Raw genomic sequence first — 14,828 nt, forward strand, 5'->3', positions numbered from 1 at the left:
ACCGGGTGCACATCTGCTCCGAGTTTCTGTTTGCCCATTTCATAGCAGGACACAAAAATAGCAGTTGGCTACGTACGATGCGAAAGAAGTTCAGCATACATTCCTGGAATGCATGGTTACATGATGGACTTAGATTCACCATCTCACTTTCGAATCGAAGTATTCCAGTCTGGAATTTAAACACGCAACTGCTCGTGTATATCGACGCCCAAGTGTTGGTCAGCCTCTCAGCTCTGGGCCTCTCAGCTAGTCCTTGATTTTGGCTGTTCCAGTGGTGGATACGGCAATGGTCTCGAAAATGCTATGAGGCCATCCAACACACGAGTTCAAGCACATTCATGATGCAGCGAAGCAAACTGCCTATATGGGAGTCTATACTGATGCCCTTATGGGTTGGTTTATTGGATCTATAGTGGAAGGCTGGTTACACAGCAGTTCCTTTTAAGACATCTCAGGGGCCGAGAAGTTCGTTGTCGACACAGACCAGCAAGCCACTGGGGTCTCTTGATCGCGGCTTCGGTGGTTTGCTGAAGCACAAGGCCCACCTCCCGAATGCCTTGTGCAGTAACACAACCACTTGTAGGGCAGCCACCTGAGCCGTGCCAGTCACCTTTACGAGGCACTACGGACTAAAAAGTCCCACCATCTGCCAACGCAGTTTTCGAGAGGGCGTTGCAATCCTCGGTATCCCAGTGAGCCCACCACTGTCTCCAATGCACTGCTTGGGTGGGGATACCTTTAAAATGTATACTGTGGATGTTGCCAGACTGTACCTCTATGAAGTATTTATATAAAAAAAAAATTGCAGGCCTTGGCACTCCTCCCCATCTCAGCAGCATGAAAACATCAAGATTCCACTGCACATTCCCATGGCAGCCAAGGCTACGAGATAGACCCTTTAAAAACCTGTGCACGGGACATATGGTAGGGAATGGCGATATTTTACCTAAAATATCTCGCGTGCATTCATCCTGGTTCTATGCACATGAAGCAAGGAAGGCAGCACCACTCTTTTATAGGTAAGATGTGGAGGTGGGGCAGCCTTGAAGGGAATTTATTCTCTGTACAGCCTGTTGGCATCCAGAAGAAATACCTGAAGGTGATGAATGCTGTGGGTGCTGCTAAGGCTTATAAAATCAGTCTTTACGCGAGTAGTACATTCTTCAGTTTGAATGCTTTGAACAAATGTAGAAGACAATACAAAATCTGAACACACATGCAGAGTCAAGACACCACGTAAACACAAAGACCATGGTGAGTTTTTAAAATTATAATGAGAAACATTTTTCAAAATAGAGGCTACACAATTGTATGCAAGTGCCAGGTACACTGTACGTTAAAAGCATTTGTTGGATAAGTGGAATTAATTTAAAAGCTCTGAAATAGTTGCTGTTTAATTCATATATATTCAGTTGCAAAAAGGGTGTTCCATTTTAACAACAAAGATGTATATATAAACATGGGAGATTTAAAACTCCACACGTTACAAAAAGGTGCTAAAAATGCAGCACATCACAAAAATATTTAATATTGTGACCGTAAAATGGCTGCTGATAGATTTCTTAGTTTTCTATTCTATAAAAAATATATTAAACATATTATACAAATTTGCATTCAAGTTGGTGTCAGTTTTTAAGTGCTAGATTGCAAAAAAAACTCTTACATCTTTTCTTGGTTTATAGCCTGTTTGAAGGAAATTACTGCAACTAAAAAAATGCCCTCTCTTAGAAAAGGCTAAACAGTCATTACCAACAACGCATCTAATTCTCATCATTAACAATGCAAAACTTGACCACCATCTCTTTTTACGGATTCTCAACAAGTGCTGTCATGTCACATTGCGCAAGTCAAAAAATTGTCTTTCATCAAAACGACTAGGTTGTACACGTTACAGCCACATGGAAATAAAAGTGTACACACACACACAATCGCACAAAAGACTAATGTCCACCGCTCTATGCGCAGCATATGCATGTGCGGAACCAACGGGCATGCCCAGAGAGTGCAAGTCAAAGAGGCAGGTACAGGTGTAGGTGGATGTTCTCAGCGAGCGGTGGCTCACAGATCCCACGGTGGACTCTGCCTACCCTCCACGTCCGTCTCCACATGGTAGAGCAGGTCAGAGAGCGTGTGTTCCACAACGGCATACCACCCCATGTCGCTCATCTGAAATAAACAAAGTGTGCGCCAGGTTTATTACGGACATATACTGAAGACGAGTCGAACTAACGTGTGGAAAATTTGATTTAAAAAAAAAAATAACTCACGGGTTGATAGGTCACGTCCTTAGGAGGATGCTTAAAGTTTGGTCCAAAGTTGACAGACACCTGCAACAGATGAAATGGTAGAGTGGTGGTGGTTAAACACGGTGGTCAAACATAAACACCCTTGAATCGATGACGCGATGGTTTTTTGCAAACGCACCGAGCAGCTTTTGTAAAGGGAGACAGCTGGGAAGTAAACTCCTTCATAGACGTCCTCGAATGCAGTGCCCTGCCCGACTCCATTCTTGTAAAACACCACCTGCAGCGCACATACAGCCAGGCCAAGAAAGTGATGATGCATGGCTTCTGACTAGCATATTAAAAAAAAACGAATAAGAAACATGGGTCCACCTTGCTGTCATGCGCTGGCTTGAGGCTTTTCTCTGCCTTGTCCACAAAGTCCTTTTCTTCAAAGTACAGGTAGCTCTTGAACTTGATTAGTGCCTGTTGGCAAGACCATAATTATCAGTTCATAAAAATTTGAACAGAATTGTTTTTACGTGCCACTTCATGTTTTTTTATTCTACATTAAAACCATTAATATAACACATGTATATACCATAGGAAAGCACTGTATATATGCTGTCAGGGCCACTAAGATCATAGGGAGAGCTCGTGTTTTGGCGTAACTATAAAAATAGGCATGAGCATATGAATTATGCTCATGTCCGCAAAGCGGAGTGTAAACACTGGATATATCCACCAACGGAGTCTCATGAAGCAATGTTTGTGATCCAGTCATTTCAGTTTAAATTCTCCTTGGGTTTTGAGTGACGGGTTGAAGTTACATGCGCCTGGTTATCAGACAACCGAGTGGCCGCCGTGCTCTCCCGGCGTTCGCCATTCCCGTGAGCGTACCTTGTCCTTGTACGTGTCGGGCAGGCAGGTGGCCGTGTGCGTATGCTCGGGTAGCGAGATGAAGAAACCGAGCGTGTCGCCCTGCGCGTAGCCGTCGGCATAGTGTCGCCCGCGCGACTGGTGGAAACGCGTGCCCTTCTTGCTGCGCCACGAGTAGCTGAACTTGTCGTAGCCGAGCGGAGCCTGCAGGTTCCCTGTCAGCAATGGGTAGTTTAGCCTTGGTTGGTGGGAGGCTCGCTTTAGCTGTTGTTACAATACGTATCAGCAAATTCATCTTTTTTTGTCATACAAATTCTATTTCTGACAAAATGGAATCCAGATGGTCATGTATAGTGTGGACACACAGAAGCAAAATCAAGTGTCAAAGTGTAGCCTTGACATTATGAACGAATGACAAGGTAGCACAGCTGATGAACAACAGTGGTGCATATAATGCATAGGTGTTCACACACACACACACTCCTACACTTAGACATGCAAACACAAAGCGGCACGTTCACATGCAAAGAAATCCCCTCAAGCATACCGACGCTCATTTACAAAGATACATCGTGTCGAGCAGTCAAGCGAGGGAGAAAGTGAGCGGCTCACTTCAGTTCCTGAAGCTGCTGCCAACACTTAAAGAGTGAAACACTGGGCATCAAGCGGAACGAGCATTATTTATTGCCTCTATCCAGCAGTGGATTAACCAAGGTCTGTAACTATACTATTATTACAATACCTGGGGGATTGTTCCACGTGGCTGTCATGGTAGCGCTCCTCAGCAGACGTCTGTAAGTGAACGAGTGCTGTGAGGGTTGGTGCAAAGCATCTTACCGAGGCTTTGTGACCAGCCAATGCGCGCAGCGCTTCCTGTGGGCATCTCGTCCACCGTGGCCTCGAAGTACCAGGCCCCGCGGCGCGCACCGTGCGAGGCGCGCACCATCGAGTAGCCCTTGTCGCCCGTCACCGTCAGCCGGTCATCGGAGATTTTTAGCTGGGGCGCTAACAATCCAAAAACACGGAAACATATATCAACGGGGTTTGTAAACGCAGATGCACTTATATCATGTAATAATAATATTACATATAGGCTAATGGGAAGAACTAAACTGTAGAAGGGACACACAAAAATAAGAAACGCAAATAAAAGTTAAAACAACAGACGAAGACAGTCGATTCTTCTTCTTGGTTCATTCGGTAAAGTCACGTAGAAGGGAAGCAATAAAATAATAAAAATAAAACATAATAAAATAATTCTCACGTTTCGGCCACAACGCAAGCAGCCGTCCTCAGGTGAGGACGACTGCTCACCTGAGGACGGCTGCTTGCGTTGTGGCCGAAACGTCGTGAGAATTATTTTATTATGTTTTATTTTTATTATTTTATTACTTCCCTTCTACGTGACTTTACCGAAAGAACCAAGAAGATGATTCCCTGCAGTCACGAAAGCTTTACATTGAAATTTAAGACAGTCGATTCTTGAGTCAAATCGCGACCCCAATTCATGACAATCCGTGGGTTGGCCGTGGGAGAGGGTGGTGAGAATCTGCGTGTGCCCGGTGTGCACGTCTCACCGCGGTCGTGCAGTGCGAGCAGCACGCGCTCGTAGAGGCACGAGCGGTACAGGTCCCCGGGGATCGGCTTCCCGGCCCACGAGTCCAGCTCGACCCGCTCTGGGTCAGGCGCGTGGGGGTCGGGCTCCGCCAGCACGTAGCGGTAGCCGTCCTTGTTGAAGGGATGCTCCAGCGGGTAGCCGTGGGGGGGCAGGCGTTGTGACTGGAACAGCGGGTCACTGCGCAAGACAATACGCCGCATTGATAAAAATATTGCAAACTGCCAGGCAGCCGGCGATCCAGCTGGCAGCGGTGGCCCCCACAGCTCCTTCTGCTCCCGTCTGCCTATTCTCCCTTCCGCTTCTATAAGATTTCCATGCTGAAAACGACATTTGTTCAGCTTCCAGAAAAAGCATGCAGCCAAGCCGACTGCTTCCACGCTGTTCCAGAAGACTCATGTTACGGAAGCGGCTTACTATTCCAGAAGTCACGTAATTACGTTGTTTCCAATTGTGTGTTTATGTTTTTCACAAACTGGTATATTTTGCAAAACCTGATTACGTGCCGTCAACTGACACCCAAGTTAAGTGTTCATCATCTGCCCTTCATATATAACAGATGGTGGGTTATTGCAGTATACATAGATGAAATGAAATGGTATCACCCATATCCGCGTTGACCTGAGGCAACAGCAGAAAGTGAGACTAGTGATTGTGATCTCTGATAGTGAGTCAAGGTGGTTTAATGATCAAGTAAGCTTGGGTGGCTCTCACCCCTCGTGAACAACCATGAAACATTTGTGTATATTCTACATTCCTATGATGGAGCGAATCAACCTAGAGTACAACCAACAACTTTTGACATTCCACAAAATTTTATTGACCCCGAAGGAACGAGGGACTAAGCTGAACCACAATAGAATCGTGCAATCATCCGCAACACACAAAATATTTTCTCATCTCTCCTTTCCCGGTTTATGATGATCTCATCGAGTCAAATGAATGGTTTCGTGCGACAGCTGCAACTCACTGCCGGGTGCGCTTTGCCGTCGGTGGGGTGACGCCTTCTTGCCTCCGCTTTGCGCCGCGTCCTTTACCGCTGCCACTGATCCCGAAGCCACCTGGTACACAACAGCCTCAAGTCAAGTTCACCTATTTCTTTATATTCGTAGCTAACCTGTTGTACGTGTGGGTGGTGAAAAAAAGGATGGCCATTTTACACGTACAACTCTGGTGTACATATTCGTGGACGAGTTGTAAATTTGACACGTAGGAGGGAAGTAATAAAATAATAAAAATAAATCATAATAAAATAATTCTCACGACGTTTCGGCTACAACGCAAGCAGCCGTCTTCAGGTGAAACGTCGTGAGAATTATTTTATTTTATTATGATTTATTTTTATTATTTTATTACTTCCCTTCTACGTGACTTTACCGAAAGAACCAAGAAGATGAATCCCTGCAGTCACGAAAGCTTTAAATCGAAATTTGACACGTAGGCTTTCGTGACCAATATTATTCATAACAAATGCTTTCTGGGTTAGATGGCGGAAGTATAAATGTGTCGGTAACCCGCCACTACCCGACAAAGCCAATCGGTAAGGTTAGTTACGTAAACAAAACGTGCCAATTAGTTACATCATTGCCCGATGATGTTGGATTTAATTACCAGCGAAACGGCGTACTCAAATTATAAATGTCGATTTACTCTCCAAAACGTCGGTGGGCTGAAGTAGTAACTAATTTGTACGTGTTGTTTACATGACAAACATTACTAATTGGCTGTGTCGGGTGGTGGCGAGCTAACGACACACTTATACTCATGCGATCTAACCCAAAATACCTTTATTAGGAGTTGTAAATTCTTTACCATTCGAACTGGCTGCAGCGGCCGGTGTCCCAGGCTGCTTCTGACCTTCATACGACGGGCCTATGTTGGTCAAGTCCTAAAGAAAAGAAAAAAGAAACATGTTTTTTTTTTATTAATGAACATTGGTAATTGATGTTGCTGTGTGCTGCAGAAACAATTTGTCAATGAGACTATGTTTTCATACAATACATTCATCAGTGTCAGTTGTTGTTGTTGTTGTTGTGTATTAGGCACCTGATCTAAGAGGCCAAACTTTGGGTATTCGTCTTGAGAGTCCTTGCTTCCTGGATCTGGGTTTTCTTTCACGAGGAATACATCACGCTCCTTCGTCTACACAAACGCACACGTGAAAAACACAACAACGTAATCATATTTAGAGGCCAACACGAGGTGAGGTCCTCTACCTACGAAAACCACTCCCGAGTATTCAAATCTCCCATGGAGACAAGGTCTGCCAAAACTTTTGTTCGGCACAGCTGGGTTCACCAGCGAGTTGGTAGTGGCGTCACAGGAGTTAATGGGCTTTGCAAAGATAAAAACTATGGCACAACGCAGCTCAAGAAGTTGAGAACTTTTACTTTCAATGAAATGCAACGGCACTTTTTTTTTTCTTTCTAGATTTGAAGTTTTCGTGACTGCAAGGATTCATACTCTTTGGTTTTTTCGGTAAAGTCACATATGTAAAAAATAAATTACATAAAATAAAATAGAATGAAAACAACAAAAATAAACTTCTTTTGTATCGAAACATCTAGGTTGACTGACTTTCAGCTCTCCTACACGAATGCAAAGATTTGTTAATGACAAAAAATGCTTTAAAATTAGTCGAGTGTATCGATATGACTCAATAGCTAGAGTGGCAAGGACCGATAGTTACTGTTTTCAAATGCATGGGATTCTGTCGTAGTAACACTATTGTGCCTAAGGGTCAATTTTTCTCGATGATGATGCTTTAAACCCGTGTTAGAGAGCTTGGGATGCACAGCCTAGATACGTATAACAAGAAATGTTTAATTTTCTTGGGTCAAGTCTTCTTTTAGGTTTTGCACCACGGGTGCAGCCGATTCATGGGTGTCAGCACCAGCTGTGAAAACTTTCACACACCATCTTCCCACCGCCTGTGGCAGCAGCCTTACCATAGTCTTGACAATGTTGTTCTGCCATGTGAGCTTGTTTGGTCGTTGCCGTGTTGTCATGCATTCCCAGTGTCTGTCGATGAATGGGATGATGTCCTGGTGGATCGTGGGAATCGGAAACACATAAATCATTATTCTTGGTTCTTTCGGTAAAGTCACGTAGAAGATAAATAATAAAATAAAACAAATATAAAACTATTAGTTTTTAATATATTTGTATTATTTTATTATTTCCCTTCTACGTGACTTTACCGAAAGAACCAAGAATATAAATCCCTGCAGTCACGAAAGCTTTAAATCAAAACATAAAGCATTGTTGCACATAGCTGTGGAACACACGACATGGAATACATTCATAATTTCAACAATGGCTCAATGAACGTTAACTCAGCGAAAAACACCTACAGCATAGATGGCACAGAAGGCAAGAGTCAAGAACATACCTTGTCTTTGGAGAACATTGTTTTGGGATGATCGTCCTGCATGCGTGATGTCCATGTGAGGTTTGCCAGTGCAGTCAGACACATCTCTTTGAGAGCTGTACAAGTACAAGGTACAATATAACCACTTTAAACCCAAACTTAGGTGCGGCATAAACATGCAGTAGACTTTACAATCATTAAAGAAGGAAAGCATCATCTGCAAAAAGATATAGAGTGAGCCTTAAAGTTTTATTTTCAGAATTTAATTTAAGTCTACAAGCCAGTGCTTTAGATGTATGACATTAAATAGTTATTTACTACATTCCAAGTCACAGCAATGTCGAGCCACCCAAAACAAGCGAATTTCCAAAACAGAAATCCAATTAAAAGCATGAAGCACGTTAATATTAACTTAAGACTCCAAATAATTTCCAAAAACACCCTGAAGCGCTTGCACAATGCGCAGCTAAATAACTTACTTGCAGGTTTTCGTAAGAAGTAGGTGTTGCCACTATGATGGCAAATGTTGCAATGAAAGACATAGTTGGTGATAAATGGAACACACGTGCTGTTGGAAGAGAAATAAGGTCACCGATTAAAAAGGAAAGGACTAAAATATAACAAGCATGTCTCATCCATGGCATTGATGAACCTTGGTCAAGAAATGTACAAAGATGTACAACACATCTATTCAAGACATTTTCAAACAAAAACATTCCTGCGGAGGGAGCTGGTAGGAACGTTGGGTTGCTCGGTCAATGGCCAGGGTCAACGGCGGCGTGGTGTATTCCACAAATATGCCCGACTGTGAGGGCGGGCACAAGCCCCTCCCCACCCAGCCCCACCCTAATCTCCCCACCCAGCCCCTCCCCACCCTCCCCTCCCCACCCAGCCCCTCCCTCCCCACCCAGCCCCTCCCTGCACGACGGACGGACACAATAATCCCCTGTGGGCTGGTGTAACCAGGAGGTTCCTACCAGTAAAACAATTGGCAACAAGAATTTGTTCTACCGTGCAAAAAAATACAATTTTTAGTCCATCTTACTATGGGCATTCGGTATTATTTTCCAGTAGCATTTGTTTAAGACACAGGAAAAAGTCAAAACCAATCCAGAGATTTCCTACTTAAGTAAACGCTGCTAGAAGACATCCTGCCGTAAAACATTTGACATCATTTTGACACAATGCAACTGACGGCGGGTTGCGTGCTTACCTGGTGTCAATGCTGAAGCTCTCGGCCGTGAACCACTTCATACAGATGCCGCACTGCAGTTCTACATGGCCCTGCCGCCTCTCCTCTTCAACCTCCACTGCAGAAAGTGTTGCCTCCACCACACTCACCTCCTGCATGTGCGCAGATACAACTAATTGCATGCATATCTCAACCCAAATATGCATGCACATCGCACCCATATTGCATGCACTTATTTTTTGTGAATTTTGGCAAAAATGCAGTAAGGAAAAGTAATGGCAATACCTCTGTGTCTGGTTGGGATGTCACAGTCTCCTCTTCAATCATTGCTTCTGGCTGATTGTCTGACTTTGCACTGCAGTCAAGGGACACAAGAAAGGTAGAGAATGTGAATACATACACACATTATTTCCCCAGCAAAGTCCTGATGCTTCTCAACGCTCGTAAACTAGAGAGAAGGCAATACATAAGTGCGTACACATGAAAACAGATAGTAAACATAGCACTTTTTACAGAGGTACCGTACATTCTCTTTGGTTCTTTCGGTAAAGTCACGCAGGTAGAAAGAATTTATAATAAATCGCGACGTTTCGATCGCAACACAAGCAATCGTCATCAGGTAGAAAGATACAGCCGTAGAACTGCTGAACAAGAAAGGGCTGCTGCAACAAGAGGTTATATATAGGTTTGAGGTGGGTGTCACCCAAGGGTAAGTGGGCGTGGTCAGAGATGAAAAGGAGTCCCGTCGCCGTACGCACGCACAACAGCTGCGCCGAAGAAGGATTAGCATGTTAATGCAAACGAGCACCGTTACCGCACGCACGTACAACAGCTGCGTTAATGGGAGAGACATACCGTTACGTCGAGGCAAAAGGGTGCTGCGGTGGCTTTGTTAGTGAAGATAGCATGTCTGTGTCAGAGGACCGGCATAGCGCCACCTCATGGGCAACACAAGCTGCGGCGTTGGCTGCTGCATAGTGAGAGGCCAGCGTATCAACGCCAGAGAACCAAGCCAAGGGGTGGTACCGACGTGACTTTACCGAAGAACCAAAGAGTATGGATTCCTGCAGTCACGAAAGCTTCAAATCAAGGTAGTGCTGTACATTGTGTGCAAATAAGGTAAAAACAACACCCTTTAATCAGTGTACACGTGTAGTAACAGCAGTACACTTCACATAAGGGGCCGTCCATAAATGACGTCACGCGATTTGGACGATTTTTGACATGCCCCCCCTCGTCACACGGCGTCACAAAACGTCAGACCCCCCCCTCAAATGACGTCACAAAAAGTCAGACCCCCCCCCCCCAAAAAAAAAACATGCTTCAAATCGCTTTAAACTATTGTCATTGTAGTGCGTATTTAATGTGGCGCTGCACTCTGATGTTGTAGGAGAAAACATTTATTAAAAAGTATATTTCTCAAAAAGTATATATTTCTCAACCCCCCCCCCCTCGTCACACATCGTCACAAATGTCTGACCCCCCCCCCCCCCCTAGGTGCGTGACGTCATTTATGGACGGCCCCTAATGTACATAAAGTGTATATTCAACTTTAAACGTACACAGCATCCGCTCCCTCATAGAAAGAGAATTAGTCGGAGGCGTGGACCCACAGACAAGTGGGATGTCATCCAGGCGGTAAGCCAGCGCGAACAAAAAGGAGTACCCAGAGAAAACCCACGCATGCGAGGAGGCAACGCTCGATCCCATTCAGATCTAATGGTTGGGAGATTAATCCACAGTTTTCTGTACCGCATCCTCCTGGCAAGCCAAGCGGAGGTAGCTAAACACCCACGCGGCGTTTGATAAGATTTGTACGACACATCAACCCTCGCCTCCGCAGTCCTGGAATAAAGGCATGCAACACACCCCGCACAGCTGACATACTTCATAATTGTATATGATATGAAGAGACTCCCCCCCCCCCGCAACCACTGAGGTGTGAATAGACTACTAGGCAAGTACTGTTAGCGAGAACCTATTAAGGCCAGAAAGACCCACAAGGCGGCAAAGTGAGGCAAACACCACACCTGGCCTGTCTCTCCAGTGCAGTTTTCACAATGAACCAAATAATCAATTTCAGTCGACTTTGGGAGATATTCAAGAAATTACTTACATCAGGAGTGGGAGTCAAACTCCACCACCACATTACATAATACACACATAATTCATATACCCATCATACACCCACACACACGAGTGATGCTTTGTTAATCGACTAATGGATGAGGGGCCTCTCCACGCCATGCGGGTCGTGGCGATTATTTGACCATACTTCACCACGCCGGTCAACGGAGGTTTGTGAAGGCGGGGAGTATGGAGTATATGCAATGTAAACTGTATGCACGTTAACATTCAAGACTGCACACACTGTAAGAATGTTAACCCCGCAAACGCGTCAACCCTCGATATCAAGAAGCACCAACTCAAACACTCGCGCAATCAAGGCACTAATTGATGCTAAACAATAAAACACCAATACAATATCCTGTAATTCTCGGAATTTACGAGCACGTTTCCCGACACCCCCTTGTATTGTAACATCATGGGGGGGGGGAGTGCATCTTATAATCCAGTGTGTGCGCCCGTGTGTGGCGTGTGAGATGATCGGCCTCTGTGGAGGAGGCTCGTGAAGGACGCTGCTTCTGGGCAGGTTGGAGGCAGTCGCATTCCAGCAACAACGGAGAGCGGAGGAGTAACGCTCACAACAACGAGCGGAGCGTTGGACGGATAAGATGCAGCAAGTTGGTACCGAAAGGGGGTACACAGCAAGAGTGCATCTACCGGTCATCTCAGTCAGCCAACCCATGGCACCTCCTGGGTCTATCTCGTGACCTCCTCCTGCACCTAGCCTGGCACAGCAGTACAACCCATGGCACCTACCGGGTCTGTCTCGTGACCTCCTCCTGCACCTAGCCTGGCACAGCAGTACAACCCATGGCATCTGCTGGGTCTATCTCGTGACCTCCTCCTGCACTAAGCCTGGCACAGCAGTACAACCCATGGCATCTGCTGGGTCTGTCTCGTGACCTCCTCCTGCACCTAGCCTGGCACAGCAGTACAACCCATGGCACCTGCTTGGTCTGTCTCGTGACCTCCTCCTGCACCTAGCCTGGCACAGCAGTACAACCCATGGCACCTGCTTGGTCTGTCTCGTGACCTCCTCCTGCACCTAGCCTGGCACAGCAGTACAACCCATGGCACCTGCAGGGTCTGTCCCGAGACCTCCTCCTGCACCTAGCCTGGCACAGCAGTACAACCCATGGCACCTGCAAGGTCTGTCTCGTGACCTCCTCCTGCACCTAGCCTGGCACAGCAGAACAACCCATGGCACCTGCAGGGTCTGTCCCGTGACCTCCTCCTGCACCTAGCCTGGCACAGCAGTACAACCCATGGCACCTGCTGGGTCTGTCTCGTGACCTCCTCCTGCACCTAGCCTGGCACAGCAGTACAACCCATGGCACCTGCAGGGTCTGTCCCGAGACCTCCTCCTGCACCTAGCCTGGCACAGCAGCACAACCCATGGCACCTGCAGGGTCTGTCCCGTGACCTCCTCCTGCACCTAGCCTGGCACAGCAGTACAACCCATGACATCTGCTGAGTCTGTCTCGTGACCTCCTCCTGCACCTAGCCTGGCACAGCAGTACAACCCATGGCACCTGCAGGGTCTGTCCAGAGACCTCCTCCTGTACCTAGCCTGGCACAGCAGTACAAACCCATGGCACCTGCAGGGTCTGTCCCGAGACCTCCTGCCAGCAGCGAGCCTTTGACACTTCACGTGGCAGCCTCAAAGTGCACCTAGCCTGGCACAGGCGCGCAATGGTGACGCCACCGTCACTCGGGTTTTTGGTATTGGACGATCAGCGTTGTGCAGTTTAACACGGAGGCTTTCGCGACCAATATAATCCATAACACAGGTGTTGTTTGGGTTATATCGCGTAAATATAAAGTGTCGTTAAACCCGCCACCACCCAATCAGTAAGGTTGGTCACGTATGCCAGTGTGTTACTTAGTACAGCACGCCGCTGTGTTGGAGATAAAATCCACATTTCAAAATCCCGAGTACGACGCTCCACGAGTAACTACAACCACCATCATTACACATCTGGCTGTCCGCCTGATGATGATGGTTGTAATTACTGGCGAAACGTCGTACCGGTGTGCTGTACTAGTATACTCCACTATACACTACACTATACACTACTATACACAATACACTACACTACTATACACTACACTATACACTACAGTGTAGTGTATAGTGTAGTGTATAGTAGTGTAGTGTATTGTGTAGTGACTACACAATACACTACACTACTATACACATTATACACTACTATACACTACACTACTATACACTACTATACACTATACACTACTATACACAATACACTACACTATACACTACACTAGACACTACACTACTATACACTACACTATACACTACACTACACCGGTGTGCTGTACTAGTAACGAATTGCCACGTTCTGTTTACGTGACAACCCTTACTAATTGGCTGTGTCGGGTGGTGGCGGGTTTCACGACATTTATATATCTACGCGTTCTAACCCCGTCCCCCCAAAAAAACACCTCTATCTTGAACGTTGTACAACTCGGTCCGACAAAGCTCGGTGCCGCGTCTTTTGTTGTTTTATAATCCGCAAATATTTTTTTTTAATTAAAATCGCCAACACTTTCACCCGCCACTGTACGTACAGTACAGGTCGGAAGGCCGGCGCCGCGGAAGCTGCCAACAGCGCAACGCGGGCGGCAGGAAACCAAAAGAGGTCCTTGCGTGATGGAGGATGAGGAGGTGTAGGTGAATAAATAACACATCGCTGAGCCATCTCACCTCTTGTCGGTGCCGGGAGAAGCGAGCGAGCGGGGTCGATCGCCCGACGCCATCTTCCGTCTCTGTCCCCTCCCCCTCCGACCCCTCCCCCTCAGACCCATCCCCCCTCAGACCCCTCCCCAAATATCGCGAGACCTCGCATCCTTCGCTTCGTCAAGTCTCGCGAGATTTCTCCCCCACCCCCCACTCACCCCCACTCAACGCCCCCACTCACCCCCCACTCAACCCCCCACTCAACCCCCACTCACCTCCCACTCAACCCCCACTCACCCCCCACTCAACCCCCCACTCAACCCCCCCACTCAACCCCTCACTCAACCCCCACTCACCTCCCACTCACCCCCCACTCACCCCCACTCACCCCCCACTCACCTCCCCACTCACCCCCTACTCACCCCCCCCCACTCAACCCCCCACTCAACCCCCACTCACCCCCCCACTCAACCCCCACTCAACCCCCACCCACCCCCCACTCAACCCCCACTCACCCCCCACTCACCCCCTACTCAACCCCCCACTCACCCCCCCACTCAACCCCCACTCAACCCCCACTCAACCCCCCACTCACCCCCCCACTCAACCCCCACTCAACCCCCACTCACCCCTCTACTCACCCCCGACTCAACCCCCACTCAACCCCCACTCACCCCCCACTCACCCCCCCCACTCAACCCCCACTCAACCCCCACTCACCCCCC

General features: G+C 47.0%; 1 protein-coding gene across 4 annotated transcripts; it reads right to left on the reverse strand.

Annotated features, from left to right (window-relative positions):
• Nucleotides 1–1,255: 1,255 nt before the first annotated feature.
• LOC144937923 (set1/Ash2 histone methyltransferase complex subunit ASH2-like) lies at nucleotides 1,256–14,209 on the reverse strand. Of its 4 annotated transcripts, none has more exons than XM_078865532.1 (16): nucleotides 14,131–14,209; nucleotides 9,564–9,633; nucleotides 9,300–9,430; nucleotides 8,566–8,654; nucleotides 8,108–8,202; nucleotides 7,665–7,760; nucleotides 6,763–6,858; nucleotides 6,529–6,604; nucleotides 5,687–5,777; nucleotides 4,679–4,896; nucleotides 3,939–4,106; nucleotides 3,123–3,316; nucleotides 2,616–2,708; nucleotides 2,425–2,523; nucleotides 2,268–2,327; nucleotides 1,256–2,166 (listed from the first exon to the last, which is right to left on the reverse strand). In XM_078865532.1, exons 1-16 carry the CDS (start codon nucleotides 14,181–14,183, stop codon nucleotides 2,059–2,061), a joined length of 1,737 nt encoding a protein of 578 aa, XP_078721658.1. In that variant the 5' UTR covers nucleotides 14,184–14,209; the 3' UTR covers nucleotides 1,256–2,058. The 4 variants fall into 4 exon arrangements, 3 of the variants coding, with proteins under 3 accessions (XP_078721658.1, XP_078721657.1, XP_078721659.1); XM_078865531.1 differs by having other exon boundaries at nucleotides 6,502–6,604; XR_013637798.1 differs by lacking the exons at nucleotides 1,256–2,166; nucleotides 2,268–2,327 and having other exon boundaries at nucleotides 3,123–3,305; nucleotides 6,502–6,604.
• Between the last annotated feature and the right edge of the window lie 619 nt (nucleotides 14,210–14,828).

The sequence above is a fragment of the Lampetra fluviatilis genome, chromosome 20 (genome assembly GCF_964198595.1).
Source record: "Lampetra fluviatilis chromosome 20, kcLamFluv1.1, whole genome shotgun sequence".
Lineage (NCBI taxonomy): Eukaryota > Metazoa > Chordata > Hyperoartia > Petromyzontiformes > Petromyzontidae > Lampetra > Lampetra fluviatilis.